The sequence below is a fragment of the Larimichthys crocea genome, chromosome XVII (genome assembly GCF_000972845.2).
Source record: "Larimichthys crocea isolate SSNF chromosome XVII, L_crocea_2.0, whole genome shotgun sequence".
Classification (NCBI taxonomy): domain Eukaryota; kingdom Metazoa; phylum Chordata; class Actinopteri; family Sciaenidae; genus Larimichthys; species Larimichthys crocea.
Window position 1 is genome coordinate 4,272,860 of NC_040027.1, and position 18,984 is coordinate 4,291,843.

The following is an 18,984-nucleotide window of genomic DNA, read 5'->3' on the forward strand; positions in this document are numbered from 1 at the left end:
TTTAATAAATGGAGCTCATATTCCAATCCTCAAGTCTATTTAATGTTACATAGGGCTCAGATCAACAAACATACTGAATGAACTCTTAGAGGACTGTTGCAGCAGGGGAGGCTGGCTCGGTTTGTACTGATCACAAGGTTGGTGGTTGAATCCCAACCCTCCATGACACTGACCCCCCCGGTTGCTCTGGTACCATTGCATTCCTAATTGTTGGTCCCAAACAAACAAAAAAAAAAACAAACAAAAAAAAAACGGGGATGGTTGCTTCAAGAAGGCTATGCATCATAAAGTCTATGCAAAAACTCTGCAAGTCGTCAGATCCCTGTGCCTGGTTAGGTGGGCCAAGTTGTTGCATATAAAAAGATTTAAAAAGAAAAAATGTATTAAGAAGAGTTTTGGAAAAAAGGAACCCAGGCTGAAACACTCATCAGCATCATATGACTGTGGTAATCATGTTCAGGTTCTTTATTGTCATATGCATAATTACAGTGAAGCTGTTCCAGTCAGATGTTGTCACAGGCATGTACTTTACTCCTTGAAGTCAGGGCCTTCCTGCCATTTACACTGGTGGCTTTGAAAAACCACAAGAACGGTGTTTCATCTCTTACACTTCAAGTGCAATGTCTTCCACTTCAATACATAGAAAGCTTATATACAATACAGTCAATATCGTTTGGCACATATCGTGACTCAAGGGCAATAAAGTGCTGACCATCTGCCAGTTTGATAGACAAAAAAACCTTCTTCTTAACATTGTGGAGCGCATAAAAACAAACCTTCAACACCGCTTCATCTTTACAAGAAAGGCAGGAATGTGACGTTTTGCAGGAGGCAGGAGACACGGGTTACACAGGAAGTAACGTGGGGGTTATTTGATGTTGCGTAATATACGGCGAGCGTGACTGGTTTTCATGCTGGCCAGAGCAGCCTCTAGTGTCGAGATGAGGTGCAGGAGGGTGCGGGGGTCTGTCTGGAGAACCCTGCTGATGCTGTCGGAACCTTTCGTCAAGAGCAGATGGATTGTCAGCATGGGAATGACCTGCTCACGGACTGAGCGACTCGCCAACTGGCAGGGAGAGGAAAGAACGCAATAAGAAATGACAGAGAAACAAATGTTCTGACCTTGAACACATATAACATCTTCACATCTACTACATTATCCATTAGAATCCACAGAAGCTGAACAATAATTTATAAAATATCTAGCATTTAGACACACATACTTGTACATCCAGTCTCCATTCCAGGCTGTGGTAGGCAGGCAGGTTGGAGGGCAGCTGACTCAGGATGCTGCGGATCTGACTGTGGTGCTGCAGGTACAGCTGCAACAAAAACCCTCACACACTTAGCTAGAGTACAATGGACTGTCTGATGTCCTGACTGATTCAAAGCGTGCACTGCTAAAATCAATTGAGATCAATGAAAACAACGATTCAAAGGCACCTGTAAGAGGATCTGGTTGAGCTCTTCGCCGAACCCCAAAACCAAGACTGAGTCCAGGAAGTCCACTTCAGAGATCTGCACACATACACATAAGGTGTGGCAGTGAGAACGATTAACTGTGATGGCAAGATAATGCAGGTTGCTCTGGTTCTGTTCAGGGTCCAACAACAGACAACCCCAGATATTTCAAACGCAGAGAGAAGTGTCCGAGTGTGAGTGAGTCACCATGTGTTTGGAGCTCTCTGTCATCAGGAACATCAGGCCCTCCACTCCATGCTGCACCATCTCCACAGGAACACCCAGCTTCCCTGTAAGTAGAGGTCATTATGGAGGTATAGAAGACTGGCAGACTGTGGCAGCATGATTTATTCAGTTCTGATTAACACTAATAATAATGAACCTGAACAACCTTTCATTTCATGTGATTTATTTCTTCTAGTGAACATCAACCAAAATGCAACAATCACATCAGTTCACCTCAAATTCTTTATGCTTTGTCTCTTTTAGTAATTACTGATGAAGCGAGCTCTAACTGTGGATTGTTTTAATGTGTTTCCACCTGCCTCTTGCATAAACTGTAATTATTAACTGCAGACCTGACACCATCAGGGACTGGGACACACAGGTGAAAAATGGGAGAAATGTGGGATTAAAATGTAAATAAAAACAGAATGCAATGATTTGCAATAACTCACAGACCCATATTTTATTCTCATATTTTATGCCTTGATTTGTGCCATATACTTTTCCAGCATTTTGTTGATACTTTTGAGATGTGTTGCAGCCATCAATTTCAAAATGAGCTAATATTTTCCATGAAAGGGTCAAATAAATTAAGCAAATTCAATGTGTGATATGTTGTTTATGTTCTATTGGGAATAAAATATGTGTTTCTGTTTTTATTTACATTTTACACAGCATGCCAACTTTTTTTGGAATTGGGATTGTACATATTTTCCATTATTCCACTACCGAAGCTGCTTTTAGCAGCTGTGTGAATGTATACTGAAAGTAGTGCAGTCTTACTGGCTGCTCCTTCATAGATCTTGGGGCTGGCTCCTCTTCTTATGAACTCCAGCGCTATGCGGCCAAACTCTCTGACCACTGAGGAAAGAAAACACATAAACATATATCTATATGCTCAATTTAATGTGTTATATTTAGGGTTAGGATGATATATAGTACGGGCAAACATTTATGCATTACAATCAAGAACAGGTGTAGGTTTGTGTGGACTGGATTTTAGACCTCCTGGGAAGTGCTGTTGGTGGGCCAGCAGGGGGAATCCTATCCTATACACCACTGGTTCTCAAACTGTGGGACAAGTAGCACTGGTACTTCTGTAGTGGGATGTGGAGGGATAATTTCTGAAATATATTCTTTTTAATTCATTTTAAAACATTTAACAAAACACTTGCAAGATTTGAATGAAAAGGATTAAACTATGAGATCACAGGAATGCAATCCTGTAACGCTTTGATCATTATATTCATGCAAGTAGCACATGGTGCATGCTTTCATCCATGATTAGTTATGAGCTAAAATGTGACATGGAGGTAAAACAAATGCTTCAAAAACACTGCAACTGTAGCTCCAAACAGCAAATACATGGGGAAGAAGTGATACTCCTTTTGCACCCAGGTAGCTTTAAATTCTTTTAATACATATAAAGTGAACTGTGTGCACTGTCTGTAGCTGAATCGGGTCAGCTGCGTTTTAACCTCTGTCATAATGGTGGGAATTATAATTATACTGTGCTATAACCAACTTCTGCTGCTGTCGTTTGGCTGCCTGCATCGCCATGCTGTCATGAACACTTCTGTTCTCTCCATCAGGATAATGCCACCTTCTTAAAACACTACGAGGATCAATGGAGCGGTTATTGTCATATGACATGTGCATTCATCTCACAGATGATGTCCGATCTTGAACTTTGAACACTGACAGTGCCTGAACGTGACGCGCCGTGCATATGAATTCATTCAAAGTGCACATCTCGTGCTCAGCTGACAGTCACCAGTTAACACAGGACAACAAGCTGATCCGTTACAGCCCACAACACGCAGCCCCGGTCCCGGTCCTGGTCCTGGTCCTGTCATCAGTGATGGAGCGGTTATTTACCTGCAGGCTCGACCTTCGGCAGGAAGGCGAGGTGTTCTTTGTGGTCTTCAGACAGAACCAGCAGCATCCTGAACAACCGACAGCCCGACAACAGTCCAACAATCACAGACCAACATATCCACTGACCCGGATGCCAAACTTGGACCGTAGCTTTTTCTTCTTCGTTGGTCTTTTTTTTAAAGGTTTTAACCACACACCCCCTAGGACGAGCGCCGTGCTGACGTATTGGTGAGATGCTGTAATGACAGCGATGTGATGCACACACCGGTCCCAAAACACTTTGTCCTCTTCTTTATTTTATGAAAACATCAAGTTTCCAAACTGTCATTACACTTCCAACATGTAAATTATGCAGCACAAGAAACACAGATACAATGTATGGTACATGAACAAAAATTTAAACTGTATAATGTCCATAACTCCAGCTTTAGTGCTTTATTTTGTATCATATGTATGAATTTTACCTGATAATTATTAATGTTTGATTAACTGCTTCCTGTCTCGTTATAAACGTGCTACCTGGACAATCCAAGTTGATTATCTCTGGTTTAACAAAGCACCCCCAAGTCCACAGTCAACAGTTTACAGGCACTCATTACCTTACCATACCGTACAGCTCTAATGCAATGAAAACACTGTTCGTTACTCCAGTAAATAGGATGAACCTGGAAACAGGAGAGCTCTTACGTCCTTTTGGCTTAGCTATGAAGCAGAAAACTCCAAAAGTCAATAACTTTGTGTACTTTTTACAATCAGTAAATGAAATAAATACACGTTTATCAATTTTTGAGAACACATGGATGTGGTGCCTTCAGGTTTTGGGAAATATGTAATGGCTTCAACTACATTAACAGGTACACGTCCAGTTTTGTCAATAAGCCAAAAGCTTCTAAAGCCATGACGTAACAACTGTATTTAAGTCGTGCACCAAGCAAGTAGATGTCCTAACCAAGCTAAAAACAGGATAAGACATCAGAAATTAGGCAGCGTCATGATTCTTTGTCCATTGAAACACTTTTTCACCACTTAAGACACTGACTAGCAAAACCAGACCCATACTACTCTGCCTACGATTGGCTACTATTTGTCAAAGAGGAAAAGTGTGCGTGTATGACATCTTTGAAATTAATTCAGTTAAACCTCTGAACGTAACTCGCGTGCATCAATAACCACTAGTGAGATCATGTGTATATGCAAAACATTTATTGTGTGTACAAAAAGTAGTTCAACAGTTAATCATAAATGAAAACTGACATTTGGCATGCTCCCCCCTGACATGAATACACCAGGTCTCTGTTTCAGTGATTAAAACTTGGGTGTTAAAAGTAGCAGACCAAGTCAGACCCAAGTAACAGTCCCTCCAGGATCACAGTTGGGGTTTTTCGGTTAATGCAGCCAAAAATGACTGGGGAAAAAAAGTTACCTACATACATTCATTTTGGCACCATTCACCATTTAGTTTTATATTTTATAAAACACTAGTGATTAGGTCAGTTTACAAAATGCAAATCACTGATGATCGTGCATATTATTATGCAACAAAAGGTTCAGAAAATAAAGAACTCCATGTAGTTCTAGTGAAGCTTATTTGACTCTTTGAAAAACAGATTCTGTATTTAAACAGTGATTTGGTAAAAGATTTGACCAGGTTTTGTAACGAGAACACAACAAACAAAAGTACTGCAGGGATTGGTTCAATTGGAAGATTGAGACTTCCTGGAGGGACTGAATTTCCATTGTATATGAAAGATCAGTATTAACTTAACATTCACAGTTAGTCTAACACTGCCAGACTACCTAATTCAAATGTTCAATAACAAGACAAGAAGCTTCTTGTCAATGAAAAACCCAAGTGAAGACTTGAAACTCTGGGCACAACACTGCAGCAGGAGTGTTCAGTGATGATTTAGAGGAATCCAGAAATCGAGTGTGAAGCTGACCAGCTTCTGTTTAGATTATCAACACCCAACCTTAATCACCCCCCAGAAATCCTAAGCACAAAGTAATATGCAAACATGTAAACAAATCGAGTACATAGATGAAAATGCTATAGAAAAATAACTAGCAATGTAACGCACAGCATACAAACACACAAGAATTGAATTGCCTGAAGGTGACAAGTTGTGGAAGCAACACTTGTACAACGTACTGCAATCCAAAGCATACAGAGAGGACAATGCAGAGATCGAGATAAGAGTGTTGCTTTCACTGTTTACCTTGTGTGTACATAAAATGGAGGCAATGTTATGTCAGTTCAATACTTCAGATTGACAAAGCCATTCCTGAGGCTTTTCTTAACAACATTTTATTTCAGTTGGCCAACTGGGAACCGAAACGCCAAACCCACATCCAACTGTTACTCGAGCCACGTTTTGGCCGCTCCGTATTTTAAGAGCAGCCGTGTTGCTTTGCACAGAGACAAAAGACTGGGCTAGTCTGTCCCATCACGATCCCCAGCAGAGAAGACCTGCCGACACCAATTTAAACACCATAAGTTCATGAGTTTAATGGCTGCAAGCCGACTTGCCCAAGACAACAACCTTTTCATACAGGAGATGTTTGCAACAAGCTGCCACAGGCTCAACTCTAGTAGTCCGTGTGGTGCCATACAGGTGACAGCCAAGTTGCACTTTCACTTCTCTTCCTGTCTGTATACAGCTGTCCTTGTCTCGGTCTAGTCTGCAGCTCTGCTCATTGCTTTGGCTCAAACAGACTGAACATGTAGCTACTTAATAGTTACTTGTTTCACAAAGGTGTTGGTGGACCTGATCAGAGCTGAAACGTCAGTAAACACTGAACTCATAGTCAACAAGGGGAAAGACAGGAGACTGCAATGGGCTGATTGTGATAAAGAACTTACATATCAGGTAAGACAAAACCCCTGATAAGGTTAATGAGCAGGTTCCAAAGGTCTCGTCACTTCAGATTTTAGTGTTTCATTCCAATATATCTTTTTTATAACTGGCCATTGCCACTGACTTAGAGCTACAAGACAAGCAATACAGTAACAAAGGTTTTCGAGGCAGCACAACAGATGTTTGTTGGGCTGCCTGGAAGCACCACCATGTTTTCCACTACATACTACACAAAGGCAGTACTGACAAACCAATTTTTCCACATACTATCAGAAAAAAAAAAAGTTTGAAACGAAAATGTAGTGTTTTCGTTCAGGAGTTGGCCCTGCCACAGGGAGTCCCTACAGGCAACAGCAACAGTCACTGTGGAAACTTAGAAGAACTGGAAGGTGGCACCACGTGAGGCTCCAAACACCTTCTGCTCTCTAAGCCTTTCCAGCAAGTATCAAATGTTTAATTCTTTAATTCAGCTCTGACAAGTAAGACTGAAATCAGATTAACTATCACATTATTATCTTTAAACCAATAATAATAATACAAATAATACAAATAATAATAATGATGATGATAAGGAGGGGAGAGGAGGACAAAGGGATGGAGGGCCAGCAGATCAGGTCTCTGAGAGCAGGTCATGTAAAGACAAAGTGTGTCCCAGAGTTCATCTGTAGTGGTCTAAGCTCTGATCGCTGACATATAATGGAAGGAAATCAGCTTTCCAACACAAGACCCCCTCATTTTAACTGGCTTTTCAGTCAATCTGTAAATTCAACTGTGTCTCAGTTTAGATCTTTCAAAGGAAGACATAAATAAAAACACAGGAAAATGTGCGTCAGGGCAAAATCTACGTAACCACACAAATAAATGTTATAGAAGGGAAACAGACAGAGCTCTCTGTCAGAAATGTCTTGATTTTGGAGGGAAAAACAGTTCCAAAATTCAATCCATTCTCATCATTAGTTCAATATTAAAGTTATTAAATCTTTATGGCCACACAGCGGAGGTACTATTTTAAGAACTCAAATGACAGGTTCTTTTAGTGAATTTCCGTGCAATCGTTACACGTTGTGTTCTGCTGTGCTTGAAGAAAGATAGACTGACAGGAGAAAGGATCCAACATATGAGTGATCCACAGACATTAGCATTGCTAGTATTATTTAGGTAAATGACTCATTAAAGTAGGTCCAGAAAAGTGGAGGGCAGTAAAAACATGTCCATTAGTCCAGAGAAACTTAAAAAAAAACAAAACACCAAATGATGAGGCAACAGACATGATCATATCGGAGTGGCTCTAGAAAAAAAAAAATTTGGAAATTGGGAAGTCAAAGCAATCGACAGGACAGGAAGGTTTCACATGATGGCACACTCTCTGGATGACACCTTGCCCTGTAGGGGGAAAAAATAAAGAGGTTCAGATTACTGTTTGTTTTACGACACATTTGAATGAATATAGACACAAGCAGCAACGACTGAGGTCTGGATCATCATTTGGATGCTTGTTTCTTAATGAACTGACAAGAAGCATTCGAAAAAGACACTTGGCCACGTGAGGATTTGAACTCTAGCCCTTTGTTTCAGAGATTTACTGGCTGCTGAGGAGACATCCGCCCTCTCGATGTCAGCAGTCAGGACATCAAACAAAGATGTCTGAAGTAGTTTTTTAAATCATCATCAATTGTTCAACATACCGGGCTCACGAAACTCGGTTATCTGCAAACGATAGGTGATGTCACAGTACACTTGCGAACGCAAGAATGAGAATACAACAACAACAGCCTCGCTGAAATCTGGCGAGACAAAACAATGATACTCACTGTTTGTTCCACATCCTCCTCTTCCTCTCCATTCTCCACTTCTACCTGAGTCTTGGTTACACTCCTTCTGGCCACCTCCTGCAGGACAGTTAGTCAGCCCACATAAGTCAACACAGAAACAGCATACTGTGGAGCTCTAGTGCTCTCACTAAGTAGAACACGCAGTTCAACATGTAGTGGCTGTCTGTGCATTAAATTAGGGACATGTGAATGAAGAGAAAACAGGTTTATTTCATCATGTGTGGGCGTCTTTACCTCGCCGTCAGAATTCATCAAAGCGGTAACTATGTCACTTCCTGTCCCCCAGGAAGCCTGGCTCTTCCACAGCAGGTCAGATGGTGGACTGTGGGCCACGCCAGCATCAGCAGACCACACCTGTATACAAACAACGCAGGTAAATACATCAGTCTAATTTCATGGAAAAAACTCTTCATACTGAAGAGACAGGGCGCACACAGTTTTCTACTTCATATTTCTCACCGTGACTGACTGCCCGGCCTTGAGGACAAACTTTGGGGAGAACTTGTAGACGACCTCGTCCCCGTTGTCAACCTGTCTCTTCAACCTCCAGTTGCCCAAAGGTTGGTCCTGGAACAGGAGAGCGTAACAAAAATCTTTAATGTCCAGACACGTTTACATGTTTTTGGACACAGGAAAAAGTAAGTTCTATGACAATGGAGAAGTACAACCACACTAGACGTCTTACACACCTGTTCAGTATCATTGGTCAGCGTGACTGCATTTCCATCCATGTCGGTGGGTGATATAGTGACTGCTCCACTTGCTGTGGCCTCCTCCGACACCAGCAGCTGGCCCTCTCCTATGTCCACCTCTGAGACATCCTTAGCCTCCACTCTCTTCCTCTTGGAGGTGCGGGAGGAGGAAGATCCTGATATCCTGGACACGGTGACTCGAGATGATGGACTGGGGGACAACTTCAGTCTGAAAGGAGCACACCAATGACCAGTGAGCAAAAAGCTACCCACAACCAAAACATAATAAGTTTCATGTCACTGTTTTGTGTGTGTGTGTTGTACCTGTGCTCCTCTCCCTCCAGCAGTTTCCTGTATGCATTGATCTCCATATCGAGGGCAAGCTTCACGTCCAACAGCTCCTGGTATTCACTGAGCTGAGCGTTCATCCTCTCTCTCAGTTCGCTCATCTCTTGTTCTTTTCCTTCAATGGCACGGCGGTGCTTCTCGCGCTCCGATGACAGGATCTCCTCCAGCTCCCTGATACGATCCTCTGAGGCAGCCACCTATGAATATGAACACGCACACATCCAACCAGCATAACCTATTAACAAAACAGAATCGTGAAGCTGAATGGCAAAAGTGCCTGAAAGTGTGTGAACTGTGGGTCTAGATTTGTGTGTGCAGGTGGTCATGAAGCAGTACCTGTTTCTGCAGGGCATTCAGTTGATAGCCGAGGCTCTCTATTCTCATTCGGGACTCCTGCACCTCCTCCCTGGCGGTGCTCATTGCCTTGTCATTAATCTCTGAGGACATCTTGGCATTATCCAGCTAGGAGGAGACAGATTTTGTGTGAAAAAGGGCTGAACTGGGATCTTCTCAACTCGAAGATAGACAATTTTCTGTCTTGGGCTGGAGCACACAAGTACATTTGCAGTCTTTTTCCACCATTGGAAGAAATAAATATTAGTCTCTCACCTTGGCCTGGAAGGTTTGCTCCAGTTCGTCTTTATAAAGAGAGACCTGCTCATCATGTTGCTTCCTCAGGTCCTGGTGGGAGCATACAAACCCGATTAGTGCTAATCCTCAATTAAAAGCTCCACAGGGGGTCCCTTATCACCCCCTGGTAAAAAAAAACTGTACATTTCCCCAAACCTTTAAAAACAAAGGCGTATCAGAAGTATCACTTTTTGACAACTGGTACATGTAGTGTTGGAATGCAGTGCTAAGCATGGTGGGCTTTATTGCAATAATAAACTCCTGATTTTGAGGAAGATCATCAACTAATTCCAAAATGAGTCCCGACAAACTCAGCTAGGACCATGAAATGATTTTTACAGCTGGTGTTTGTCACATTTTATTGAATGCATCTAAGACTTTTGAGGACCAGCAGCAGCTGTCACATTCATTGTGGCTGAATGTGTTTTAACATATTCATATTATATTTATACTAGCAAAACATGTTTGGATTCGGCGGTGCCATAAGATAGTCGTAGCTACACTGGTAGTACTGCAAAACATTTTAGCAATATGAGTGAGAAGCTTTGCACAAAGAGAGCTTTAAACTTCCAAAACAATGTTGCTCTTATGGAGCGATCAACAGTATACAGAAATTGCATATGTACATACCAAGCCCATGTTTGCATTTTGTTTCACTGACATTATATATTTATAAGCTGTTTCCGTCACAGATATGACAGGTGCTGTGAAGTCATCCCCTATCATACCTGTAAAGCTTGTGCCAGTTTGAACTCATAGTCCTGTCTGACTCCAGAGTCCACCTCCACGATCCTGTGCTCCTGATGACGCCGAGACTCACGCACCTCCTGCACACAAAGATAAAGAAATCAAGCATTTGTTCCATCTGCTTCTGCTCTGGATGCAGGTTCGACAAGTGATTGTATTCTTCTGCGTATACAAATGCTTTATACTACAAGCAGTTAAATAATTCATTCGAGTTTTCAGTTCTTATTGAAGTCACATTTATTCATCACAGTAGGAGGCAGACAGTATGGACCACTGCCCCTTCACACACCACATCCCGCTTACCTCTTCAAACATACTCTTCCTGAACTCCAGATCTTCGCTCAGGGATTGGCAGCGGTTTTCCAAGTCTACACGCATCAGTGTCTCTGCCTCCAACTGGCGCTTTGCAACAGCATGGCTGTCCTCCGCCTATACAGGATCACACCAGAAGAAATATTAGCACGTGGACATTTCAGAACTACACTCACACTTCTTCTTTGCTTTGTTTCTAAACATAAAGCCGTGCAGTACACACCTTAGTCAGCAGGCTACTGACATCAGCCAGCTCAGAAGTCAGAGCAGCGTTCTGGCTCAGAGCTGTAGAAAGAGCTGCTTCACTCTTGTTCAGCTGGCCTTCCAAAGCACTGGCCCTGGACAACGCTGCAGCAAGATCACTATCCTTCTTCTTGGCACTGGTACACAGGGACAGAAGAAAGAGGAGGAGACATTTTAAGTTATCGCCTCAAACAGTGATTCCAAATGTGACACATGTGATAATTGGATGTCCTGCATAATATTACCTGCGGGTGGCTTCGTCAAGATCGGCCTGAGCCTTGCCCAAGTCTATCTGGAGTCTGGCTCTCTCTCTAGCAGTTTCATCCAAAACCCGTCGGGCATCAGCTAACTCTGCCTCATACAGAGCCTTCAGTCCTGTCACCTAAAGAGAAGGACACACAAAGTCATTATTAGCAGACAGTACAATTCATTGATTCACTGACTGCTGTCATGTAATGATGTACACAGCTACAGATGCATTTTAAAGTTTGTGTTGGAAAAAAATCCACAGCTTATCTCTATTTTTATTTCACCAGGATAATCCACTCAGTATGTCTTAACTGCAGAACACAAGCAAACGTCACAGTACAAAGAATAGTGCAAAACTATCAGTTTATTATTGTCCTATTTTGACTGAACTAATTATATGAGCAGAAATACAGTTCACTATGATTATAGCCACAAGTATGTGTGACAAATAAACTGAACATTTAAATTCCACATAGTGGCTCTACAACCAGATAAGCCACAACTGCTTTCAGGGGGCTGACAGTGGACAGACAGTGGACAGAAGGCAACGTGAAGGGAGCATAACATGAAAAATCATCAGCATTCACAGATTTATTTATGTTTTTTTACACATTTGTCATTTAGATATGACGGCTCATAAAAAAAAAAAAAAAAAAAACTAAACTAAAAAACTTTCCTGGTAGATTAAACAAAATCTGTCTCATAGCATAACGAACTGCTGTTAATCTGTAACTTTCAAACTCAGATCTATTAATCAAACCAGCCTTTCTAAATCACCTATACCAGAAATTACTGTCAACTATTAGACTATTTATATTTTTATATGACTATTTTTATTAATTAAATCAAGAATCAATTCTGAATTGTATCAACAAATTTACGCAACAAGTATCTATATAAAATAAAAAAATATTATTATATTTAACAAACAAAAAAAAACAAACACTATATTTAAATAACCCGGCACATGCAGTAATGAAACGGGGTGTGCGTTTGTTTATGATGTGTTTGTGGGGCAGAGATAAGCAGAGGGCGGTTAGGCCTGAAACTCTGCATTCTCAGCAGACGTTGTACGGCTCACATGACCGCGGGCGTAACATTTTCTGACCTATTACTAAGTCACAACAACTTCAAACTCTCATGCCCTCGTCAAAGTGTTACAACTAAAAATAACACAAGCAGGAGGACCTGCAACCGGCCCGTAAAAACAAACTGCGCCTTTGTTTCTCCCACTCTTCTCCGTGTAGTTTGGAGGTCAGGTGACGTTTGTGCGGGATTTGAGAAGCATAAGGGGGGCAGAGGAGAGAGCGCCCACTGAAATGACACGCAGCCTTTCGTTTAAAGTTTGGAAATACAGTTTAATTCTTCCAAACAACGCAGTACTTTAAAATATTTTACAATACTTTACATCCCGCATATTCAAAGTTTTGGCGCGCATAACCACCATTTACGGTATAATAAACGACCCGCTCAATGCCCCGCCCGCCCCGTCCTGTTAGGTTTGAATACAGATTAGTGAATGCAGCATATGTATCAACAAAGACGGCCATCTGTGTGGATAAACCATTGCACCTGAACACAACACACGTAAACATGTGGACGGGTTGCTTTGTTTGATTCCTGCCGACGTTAGTGAAGACTTCCGACGCCGTGAGGCTAAAGTACATGTGGATGGGTGCAAACAGTTGGAGCTGGTGTTTCACTCACCTCCCTGGTAGTCACCTCCTCTTTCTCAGAGACTTTGACCATCAGCCGGTCGTTCTCCAGTTCCAGTGCCCGGACCCGGTCGATATACACGGCCAGCCTATCGTTCAGGTGCTGCAGATCTTGTTTCTCCTGTAAGCGGGAGATGCGGGTCGGGGAGAGAGGTGTAGAGGCCGCCGGCCGGCCAGCTTCACGGCTTGGGGTAGCAGTCGCCATAACGGTTGTTTCAACAATCCTCAGTTTGCTTCACCACTCAGTGAGTTATAGAAAACAAACGCACCTGCTGTGTTCGCAAAAAGAGGCTGCAAAAACAGTTTGTTTTTCTTGTTTAACGACACGATGTCAATCAATGAGTAGTAAGCTCGTGCGGCGTCTCGCGGAGTTGCCCGAAACGGCGATGTGATACCAAGATGGCCGACACCGCTACCAGAACCGCGCCAAAAGCAGAGGACGTTTCCTGTCCCGCGGTGGCTGATGGGAGAAATTCAAAGAAAGAACCAGTACTATTGTATGTACCCTGAACGCACCACTGCCATGGTCTGTGCCCTGAACGCACCACTGCCATTGGTATGTACGGTATGTGTGTACACACAAACCGTACATACAAAAAACCGTACAAGAAAAACAATATTGTATGGAAGCCCGAGGCAGTCATACATTCATATGTTTTATTTCCTCTGTTTTCTCCTGATAATAAGTCAATCTAATTTGTTTTCTCAAGATAATGCCATAATTAATTTGGGATCTCTAGAAAACAAAAGGATAGTAGTAATAAACAAGACTATGCACTGAGTTTTGTTATCTTGTGATCTAAAAAAAATATGCCATTATCATGGGATAACAACATTTGTTATTTCAATGTAGCCACAAGGGGGCACAAGCCAGTGTCTTATTGTGCCGGTCCCAAGCCCGGATAAATACAGAGGGTTGTGCCAGGAAGAGCTTCCGACTTAAAACCTGCCAAATCAAACATGCGAATCGAATCTATGACTTCCAAGGCTCAACAGTCCAGAGCAATGGAGAGTGTGGAAAAGAGGTGAAGAAGCGTGCACAGGCAGGTTGGAACGGGTGGAGCAAAGCGTCAGGTGTGATGTTTGATAGAAGAGTTTCAGCTAAAATGAAAGGAAAGGTGTACACAACTGTGGTGAGACCAGAGATTGGTCTAGAGACAGTGCCACTGAGGAAAAGACAGGAGGCAGAGCTGGAGGTAGCAGAGAAGAAGATGCTGAGGTTCTCTTTGGGAGTGACCAAGATGGATAGGATCAGGAATGAGTACATTAGAGGGACAGCACATGTTAGAGGTTTTGGAGATAAAGTCAGAGAGGCCAGACTGAGATGGTTCGGACATGTCCAGAGGAGAGATAGTGAATATATTGGTAGAAGGATGCTGAGTTTTGGACTGCCAGGCAGGAGGCCTAGAGGAAGACCAAAGAGGAGGTTTATGGATGCAGTGAAAGAGGACATGAAGGTAGTTAGTGTGAGAGAAGAGGATGCAGAAGACAGGGTTAGATGGAGGCAACTGATTCGCTGTGGCAACCCCTGAAGGGAAAAGCCGAAAGGAGAAGAAGAAGAACATTTGTTAATTAAAAATAATGACGTAAATAATTTAAGATTGCAAAGGAAAAAAAATGACATTGACTTGTTTTCACAAGAAAACTGAGGACATAAAATGTATGACTGTATTACTACTTAGGACTTACGTATTTTTTGAAAAAAATTAATACAAAGAAGTAAAAAGTAGTAGAAAATTGGGTGGCTGCACGTCTGTTCTTATGAATGTGAAACCTTCCTAATAATAAACTTAAATGTACATAAAAATATCATCTTTTTCCTTGTCATTACCGTTGATAAAAATATATTTGTCCTAAAATTGAAATCTTGGCCCATTTTTACTTATATTTATATTTATTTATTTATATATAATGTTGAATGCCCTACCATAATATTCTGGCATATAAAGTGATATGCCAGTGATAAAACAAATGACTTGACGTTCACAGGAAGATAATGTTTTGACACATTTCAAAAAACAGTTCTCCAATGGTATGGTGGGAGCATACAAATACCTGGGTGTCCACCTTATTCTATGCAGTCATCTGCTGGGCAGGAGGAAGCACAGAGAGACACAGAAAAAGACTTTGGTCAAGAGGACCAGCTCTGCCCTGAACTGCCCCCTAGACTCCATAGAAAAAGTGAGGGAGAGGATGATGTTGGACTCTTTAACACCAGCATGACTTAATTACTTTTTCTATATTTTTCTTACTTGTGAATAATTTATTATCAACCTTGTTTGTACAAGCTACTGTGACAAGTGAGGGATCATTAAAGTCCCCTATCTTATCTTATGTTCATTGTAATCAATCATACACAGTAATAATCAAATGTTATTACGTCCAGATTATTTTTCATCAATAATCCAATCCTAATAATCATAGACTTATAGTCCATCATCATATCATTCAGCAGACTGGAACTGGTATATGACCCTTATTTAAACAGCAGTACCTCTTCCCGGCCTGCAGGAGCGCTGCCCTGCGGGCGTCGCAGCAGTGTGTTCCGGGTTAAAACCCTCATCACCCCGCCTCGCTCGTCCAACAGTCCTTCCGGTTTAACCGCCATCACAGACAGCAGGTAAGAATTTAATGTTGACGAGGATCCACTAAAACCCGTGTATAATCTCCGCCATCCGTCGACTTCTACAGAATAAAGTGATTTGAAACAGGTTTATTGACTTCACGAAACATCCCTGTCCAGTATTGTCACACTGCAATACATGAAACGTATGAAAACTTGGTGCCGGTCAGTGGCTTGGCTTGCTACTACTGAACGCTAGCTCCTGACATTCATAGTATTTTTTTAATAACCACAGAAAGCATATTATTCTGTAGAACTGCTGGAGACGAGCAAAGGACGGTCGTGTTCCTTGTTCAGAGAGACATTTTAACACAAAACCTGTTAGGAAGTCTGATAATGTGGCAAGGCGTCTGGCGGATAAACGGCATGAGTTAGTCTGTGTGTGGGACAGACGAGCTTCTTTAAGAAGTCAGTGAAGGCTAACAGCTTCTGGAAATGTTCTGTACCACAGTCATGGTTCAGATAGAAATGAATTTCTCTTGCAGTCCTGTTGAACGTGTGCTACTGTTGGTGGTTGAGTTTAAAAACAGTAGCGAGTCAGCACAGTGTCTGAATCAGAAAAAGCTGTGTTGCCAAGTAGGATTTCACACAGCAGGAATCTGTCTTGCAACATCCCCATGTTGTGCATTTAAACACAAGACTAAACGTTGTTGTTTGCGCTTGAACTCATGTTGTTTTGTGTGTGTGTCTTCTACAGATATGGCTATTCGCTATCCCATGGCCGTTGGCCTTAACAAAGGCCACCCGGTCACCAAGAACGTAACCGCTCCTAAGCACAGCCGCCGACGCGGGGTGAGTATCTGCTTTTGACTGACTAATGATGGGTAGTCCTGGTCATCTACTGCCACACTCAGTGTGACACTCATGACCAGATGTGAGAGCAGCAGGTGTTCAGATGTTTATTACATCCACATGTGACACTGTGTAGTGACACACGTATCTTGCAGTTTGCTTAAGGTGCTCAGTTTTGGGTCGTGATTGTTTGTGTCCTAGATCTTAGTTTGTCATAAACAATTAAAACACATGAGGTCACACCGATCCTTGATAAAACACTGTATTTCAGTGGAGACAATCATCTAGTGGATTGACAGTTTGATCTGTTTTGATTAATTGTAGGCAAACATTCAGGTGTTAGTACGTTAGCTGCTCGTTTTCCTACTCTTAAGTTTAGTGTACTTTAATGGTGTGGCATAGATATGTAAAGTGTTAATGTGATGTCAATGGAGAAGGACAATTATTAAATGTAACTCGACTTATTACTCTGTCAGGTGGGAATGTAGATGTAATTGACATCTTTCTAGTGTACATTCAAATTCTCATCCTCCTCCTTATCTCGCCAATGTGCATCTCACATGAGCGTGCAGCTTCCAAACCTAACCTCTGAATAAAGCACTGATGAGTTTGTCATCAGCCATGTTGTTCTTTGTTTGGCACAAGATCTGGCACCGTGTTTAAAGAATGCGCTTCGCAGAAGCAAAACAAGCCAAGTTGCTTCAAATCTTGAACAAAGCTGTAGCTGTCAGGGCTGGTCTTGGAAGTTTTAAGCTTGGAGCTGTATGTTGTAAGTTTTGTAGGGTCAAAGACGAACAAGATGGTGCTAAAAACACCCTTTTCTGGTTATAGCTCTGATTTAGTGTTTTGAATATAACGCTTTAAGTTTGATTTTAATATGCTTTGTGATTCCTCTGCAGCGTCTGACCAAACACAGCAAGTTTGTTCGGGACATGATCCGTGAAGTGTGCGGTTTTGCTCCATATGAGAGGAGAGCCATGGAGCTGCTGAAGGTGTCAAAGGACAAGAGAGCCCTCAAGTTTATCAAGAAGAGGGTGAGTCTGTTTAAATTCTCCTCATTTAATTTCTCATCCATGATAAATATAGTACAGGAAAAGACTTAAGCACAGAGAACCACATGTACGTGTTTTTCTAAATGTACTGCATGTCTAGTTCAGAGTTCTCTTGTATCTCCACATGCAGTGAGTGGTTTCACTGTAGAGATGTAGCAGGTGTAATGCATCACTGACCCCACAGCATAAAACTCAGTTTACAGTGCTGAAGTGACTCGTGCTCATGTTGCTGTTTCTTTTGCAGATTGGCACTCACATTCGCGCCAAGAGAAAGAGAGAGGAGCTGAGCAACGTACTGGCCGCCATGAGGAAGGCCGCTGCCAAGAAGGACTAATCTGTCACTTAATAAACGTTTGCTATACTACAAACATCCAGACTGATGGCGTCTTCTTTGCTTTTGTTGATTGGTCAGCGGTCAAAGGGTCCATATCCAGAATGTATGTTGATCTCAGACCAGTAATGAATTCCTCTCTGACTGTGGTGTGTTGAGGATGTTGTGCTTTTAATTTTTGAAAAATCACAAACCTAATACCAACACGGTGCAAGTCTAGTTTGACTTCTAATTGGGTGGATTTCTGGTATTTCAGTCTGTATATTAAGATGTTGGTGATGACTAGAAATAACGGTCAATGAATGGTCAACTGTGACTGAGGTGAGGGACACTGACTTGTGCTTGGATCACTGCAGATATTTTCAGTGTGGTAATGTCACAATGTGGCAATAGCAATGGTTTAATACACTAAACTATATTTTTTCCTCAAGTTCTCAAATTAATTGCAGACTGACTAAAAACTTTAACTTTAAGACTTTAAACTTGACACACCTGTCCTGTGTGGTATCACTTCTCAGCTGAGCTGTCATGGAATCTAGGCTGTACTCCAAGGTCTGACATTCATCAGTTTATAACAGGCAAATAAACCTTTACAAACTGATGTGAACTTTCAGCACCCGTGGGTTCCACCAAACAGCTGTGTGAGACTGAAGATAAGTTATTAAAGGCTATAATGCAGGTGATGGTGTCTAAGTGTTGTCAGGCTACACAGTATGAAATGTAGTTCAGAGGAGCGGAGGTCAAGACCAGAAAATCTTATGTATCAGAGAGACTAATCAGATGTAACTGCAGGCACAACGATCATCAACAGTGATAAACTTTTCTACTGCACCATACATACAGTATATAAACCAATGACCGTATGAGGCGGATCTTGAAAAATATGCAATGGATGGCAGGAGATTTTGAAGGGTGGCACCTGTTGGCATAAGTATATGTGCAGATTTAATCACAGTGATATCAATCCATCAATATTTTCCTGGAAATTTGAACTTTTTT

The 18,984-nt window shown here is 41.9% G+C and overlaps 3 protein-coding genes across 3 annotated transcripts; 1 reads left to right on the forward strand and 2 right to left on the reverse strand.

The window, feature by feature from the left end:
• Positions 1–442: 442 nt before the first annotated feature.
• commd2 (COMM domain containing 2) lies at positions 443–3,722 on the reverse strand. Its single transcript, XM_010741325.3, has 6 exons — positions 3,565–3,722; positions 2,470–2,547; positions 1,669–1,751; positions 1,444–1,518; positions 1,224–1,322; positions 443–1,066 (listed from the first exon to the last, which is right to left on the reverse strand). The coding sequence occupies exons 1-6, from the start codon at positions 3,629–3,631 to the stop codon at positions 869–871; spliced, it is 600 nt and encodes a 199-aa protein (XP_010739627.1). The 5' UTR covers positions 3,632–3,722; the 3' UTR covers positions 443–868.
• A 1,028-nt stretch (positions 3,723–4,750) lies between these two features.
• lmnb2 (lamin B2) lies at positions 4,751–13,630 on the reverse strand. The gene is made up of 13 exons (XM_010741324.3): positions 13,180–13,630; positions 11,469–11,605; positions 11,204–11,360; positions 10,972–11,097; positions 10,650–10,748; positions 9,901–9,972; positions 9,628–9,753; positions 9,268–9,488; positions 8,941–9,172; positions 8,711–8,818; positions 8,486–8,605; positions 8,231–8,308; positions 4,751–7,802 (listed from the first exon to the last, which is right to left on the reverse strand). The coding sequence occupies exons 1-13, from the start codon at positions 13,390–13,392 to the stop codon at positions 7,767–7,769; spliced, it is 1,725 nt and encodes a 574-aa protein (XP_010739626.1). The 5' UTR covers positions 13,393–13,630; the 3' UTR covers positions 4,751–7,766.
• A 2,068-nt stretch (positions 13,631–15,698) lies between these two features.
• Positions 15,699–18,024, forward strand: rpl36 (ribosomal protein L36). The gene is made up of 4 exons (XM_010741323.3): positions 15,699–15,807; positions 16,508–16,602; positions 17,502–17,636; positions 17,899–18,024. Exons 2-4 carry the CDS (start codon positions 16,510–16,512, stop codon positions 17,986–17,988), a joined length of 318 nt encoding a protein of 105 aa, XP_010739625.1. The 5' UTR covers positions 15,699–15,807; positions 16,508–16,509; the 3' UTR covers positions 17,989–18,024.
• The last annotated feature ends 960 nt before the right edge of the window (positions 18,025–18,984 follow it).

What these genes read in the sequence shown, in the direction of transcription:
- commd2 (XM_010741325.3), bottom strand. Translation starts at nt 3,631, where the DNA reads ATGCTGCTGGTTCTGTCTGAAGACCACAAAGAACACCTCGCCTTCCTG. An exon ending in GCCGAAGGTCGAGCCTGCAG is followed by an intron (nt 2,548 to 3,564) that starts GTAAATAACCGC and finishes TTCTTTCCTCAG; the next exon opens with TGGTCAGAGAGTTTGGCCGC. An exon ending in CAGAGAGCTCCAAACACATG is followed by an intron (nt 1,519 to 1,668) that starts GTGACTCACTCA and finishes GTATGTGTGCAG; the next exon opens with ATCTCTGAAGTGGACTTCCT.
- lmnb2 (XM_010741324.3), bottom strand. Translation starts at nt 13,392, where the DNA reads ATGGCGACTGCTACCCCAAGCCGTGAAGCTGGCCGGCCGGCGGCCTCT. An exon ending in AGCAAACCTTCCAGGCCAAG is followed by an intron (nt 9,754 to 9,900) that starts GTGAGAGACTAA and finishes GTCTCCTCCTAG; the next exon opens with CTGGATAATGCCAAGATGTC. An exon ending in TGAATGCCCTGCAGAAACAG is followed by an intron (nt 9,489 to 9,627) that starts GTACTGCTTCAT and finishes TCATATTCATAG; the next exon opens with GTGGCTGCCTCAGAGGATCG.
- rpl36 (XM_010741323.3), top strand. Translation starts at nt 16,510, where the DNA reads ATGGCTATTCGCTATCCCATGGCCGTTGGCCTTAACAAAGGCCACCCG. An exon ending in AGCACAGCCGCCGACGCGGG is followed by an intron (nt 16,603 to 17,501) that starts GTGAGTATCTGC and finishes ATTCCTCTGCAG; the next exon opens with CGTCTGACCAAACACAGCAA. An exon ending in TCAAGTTTATCAAGAAGAGG is followed by an intron (nt 17,637 to 17,898) that starts GTGAGTCTGTTT and finishes TTTCTTTTGCAG; the next exon opens with ATTGGCACTCACATTCGCGC.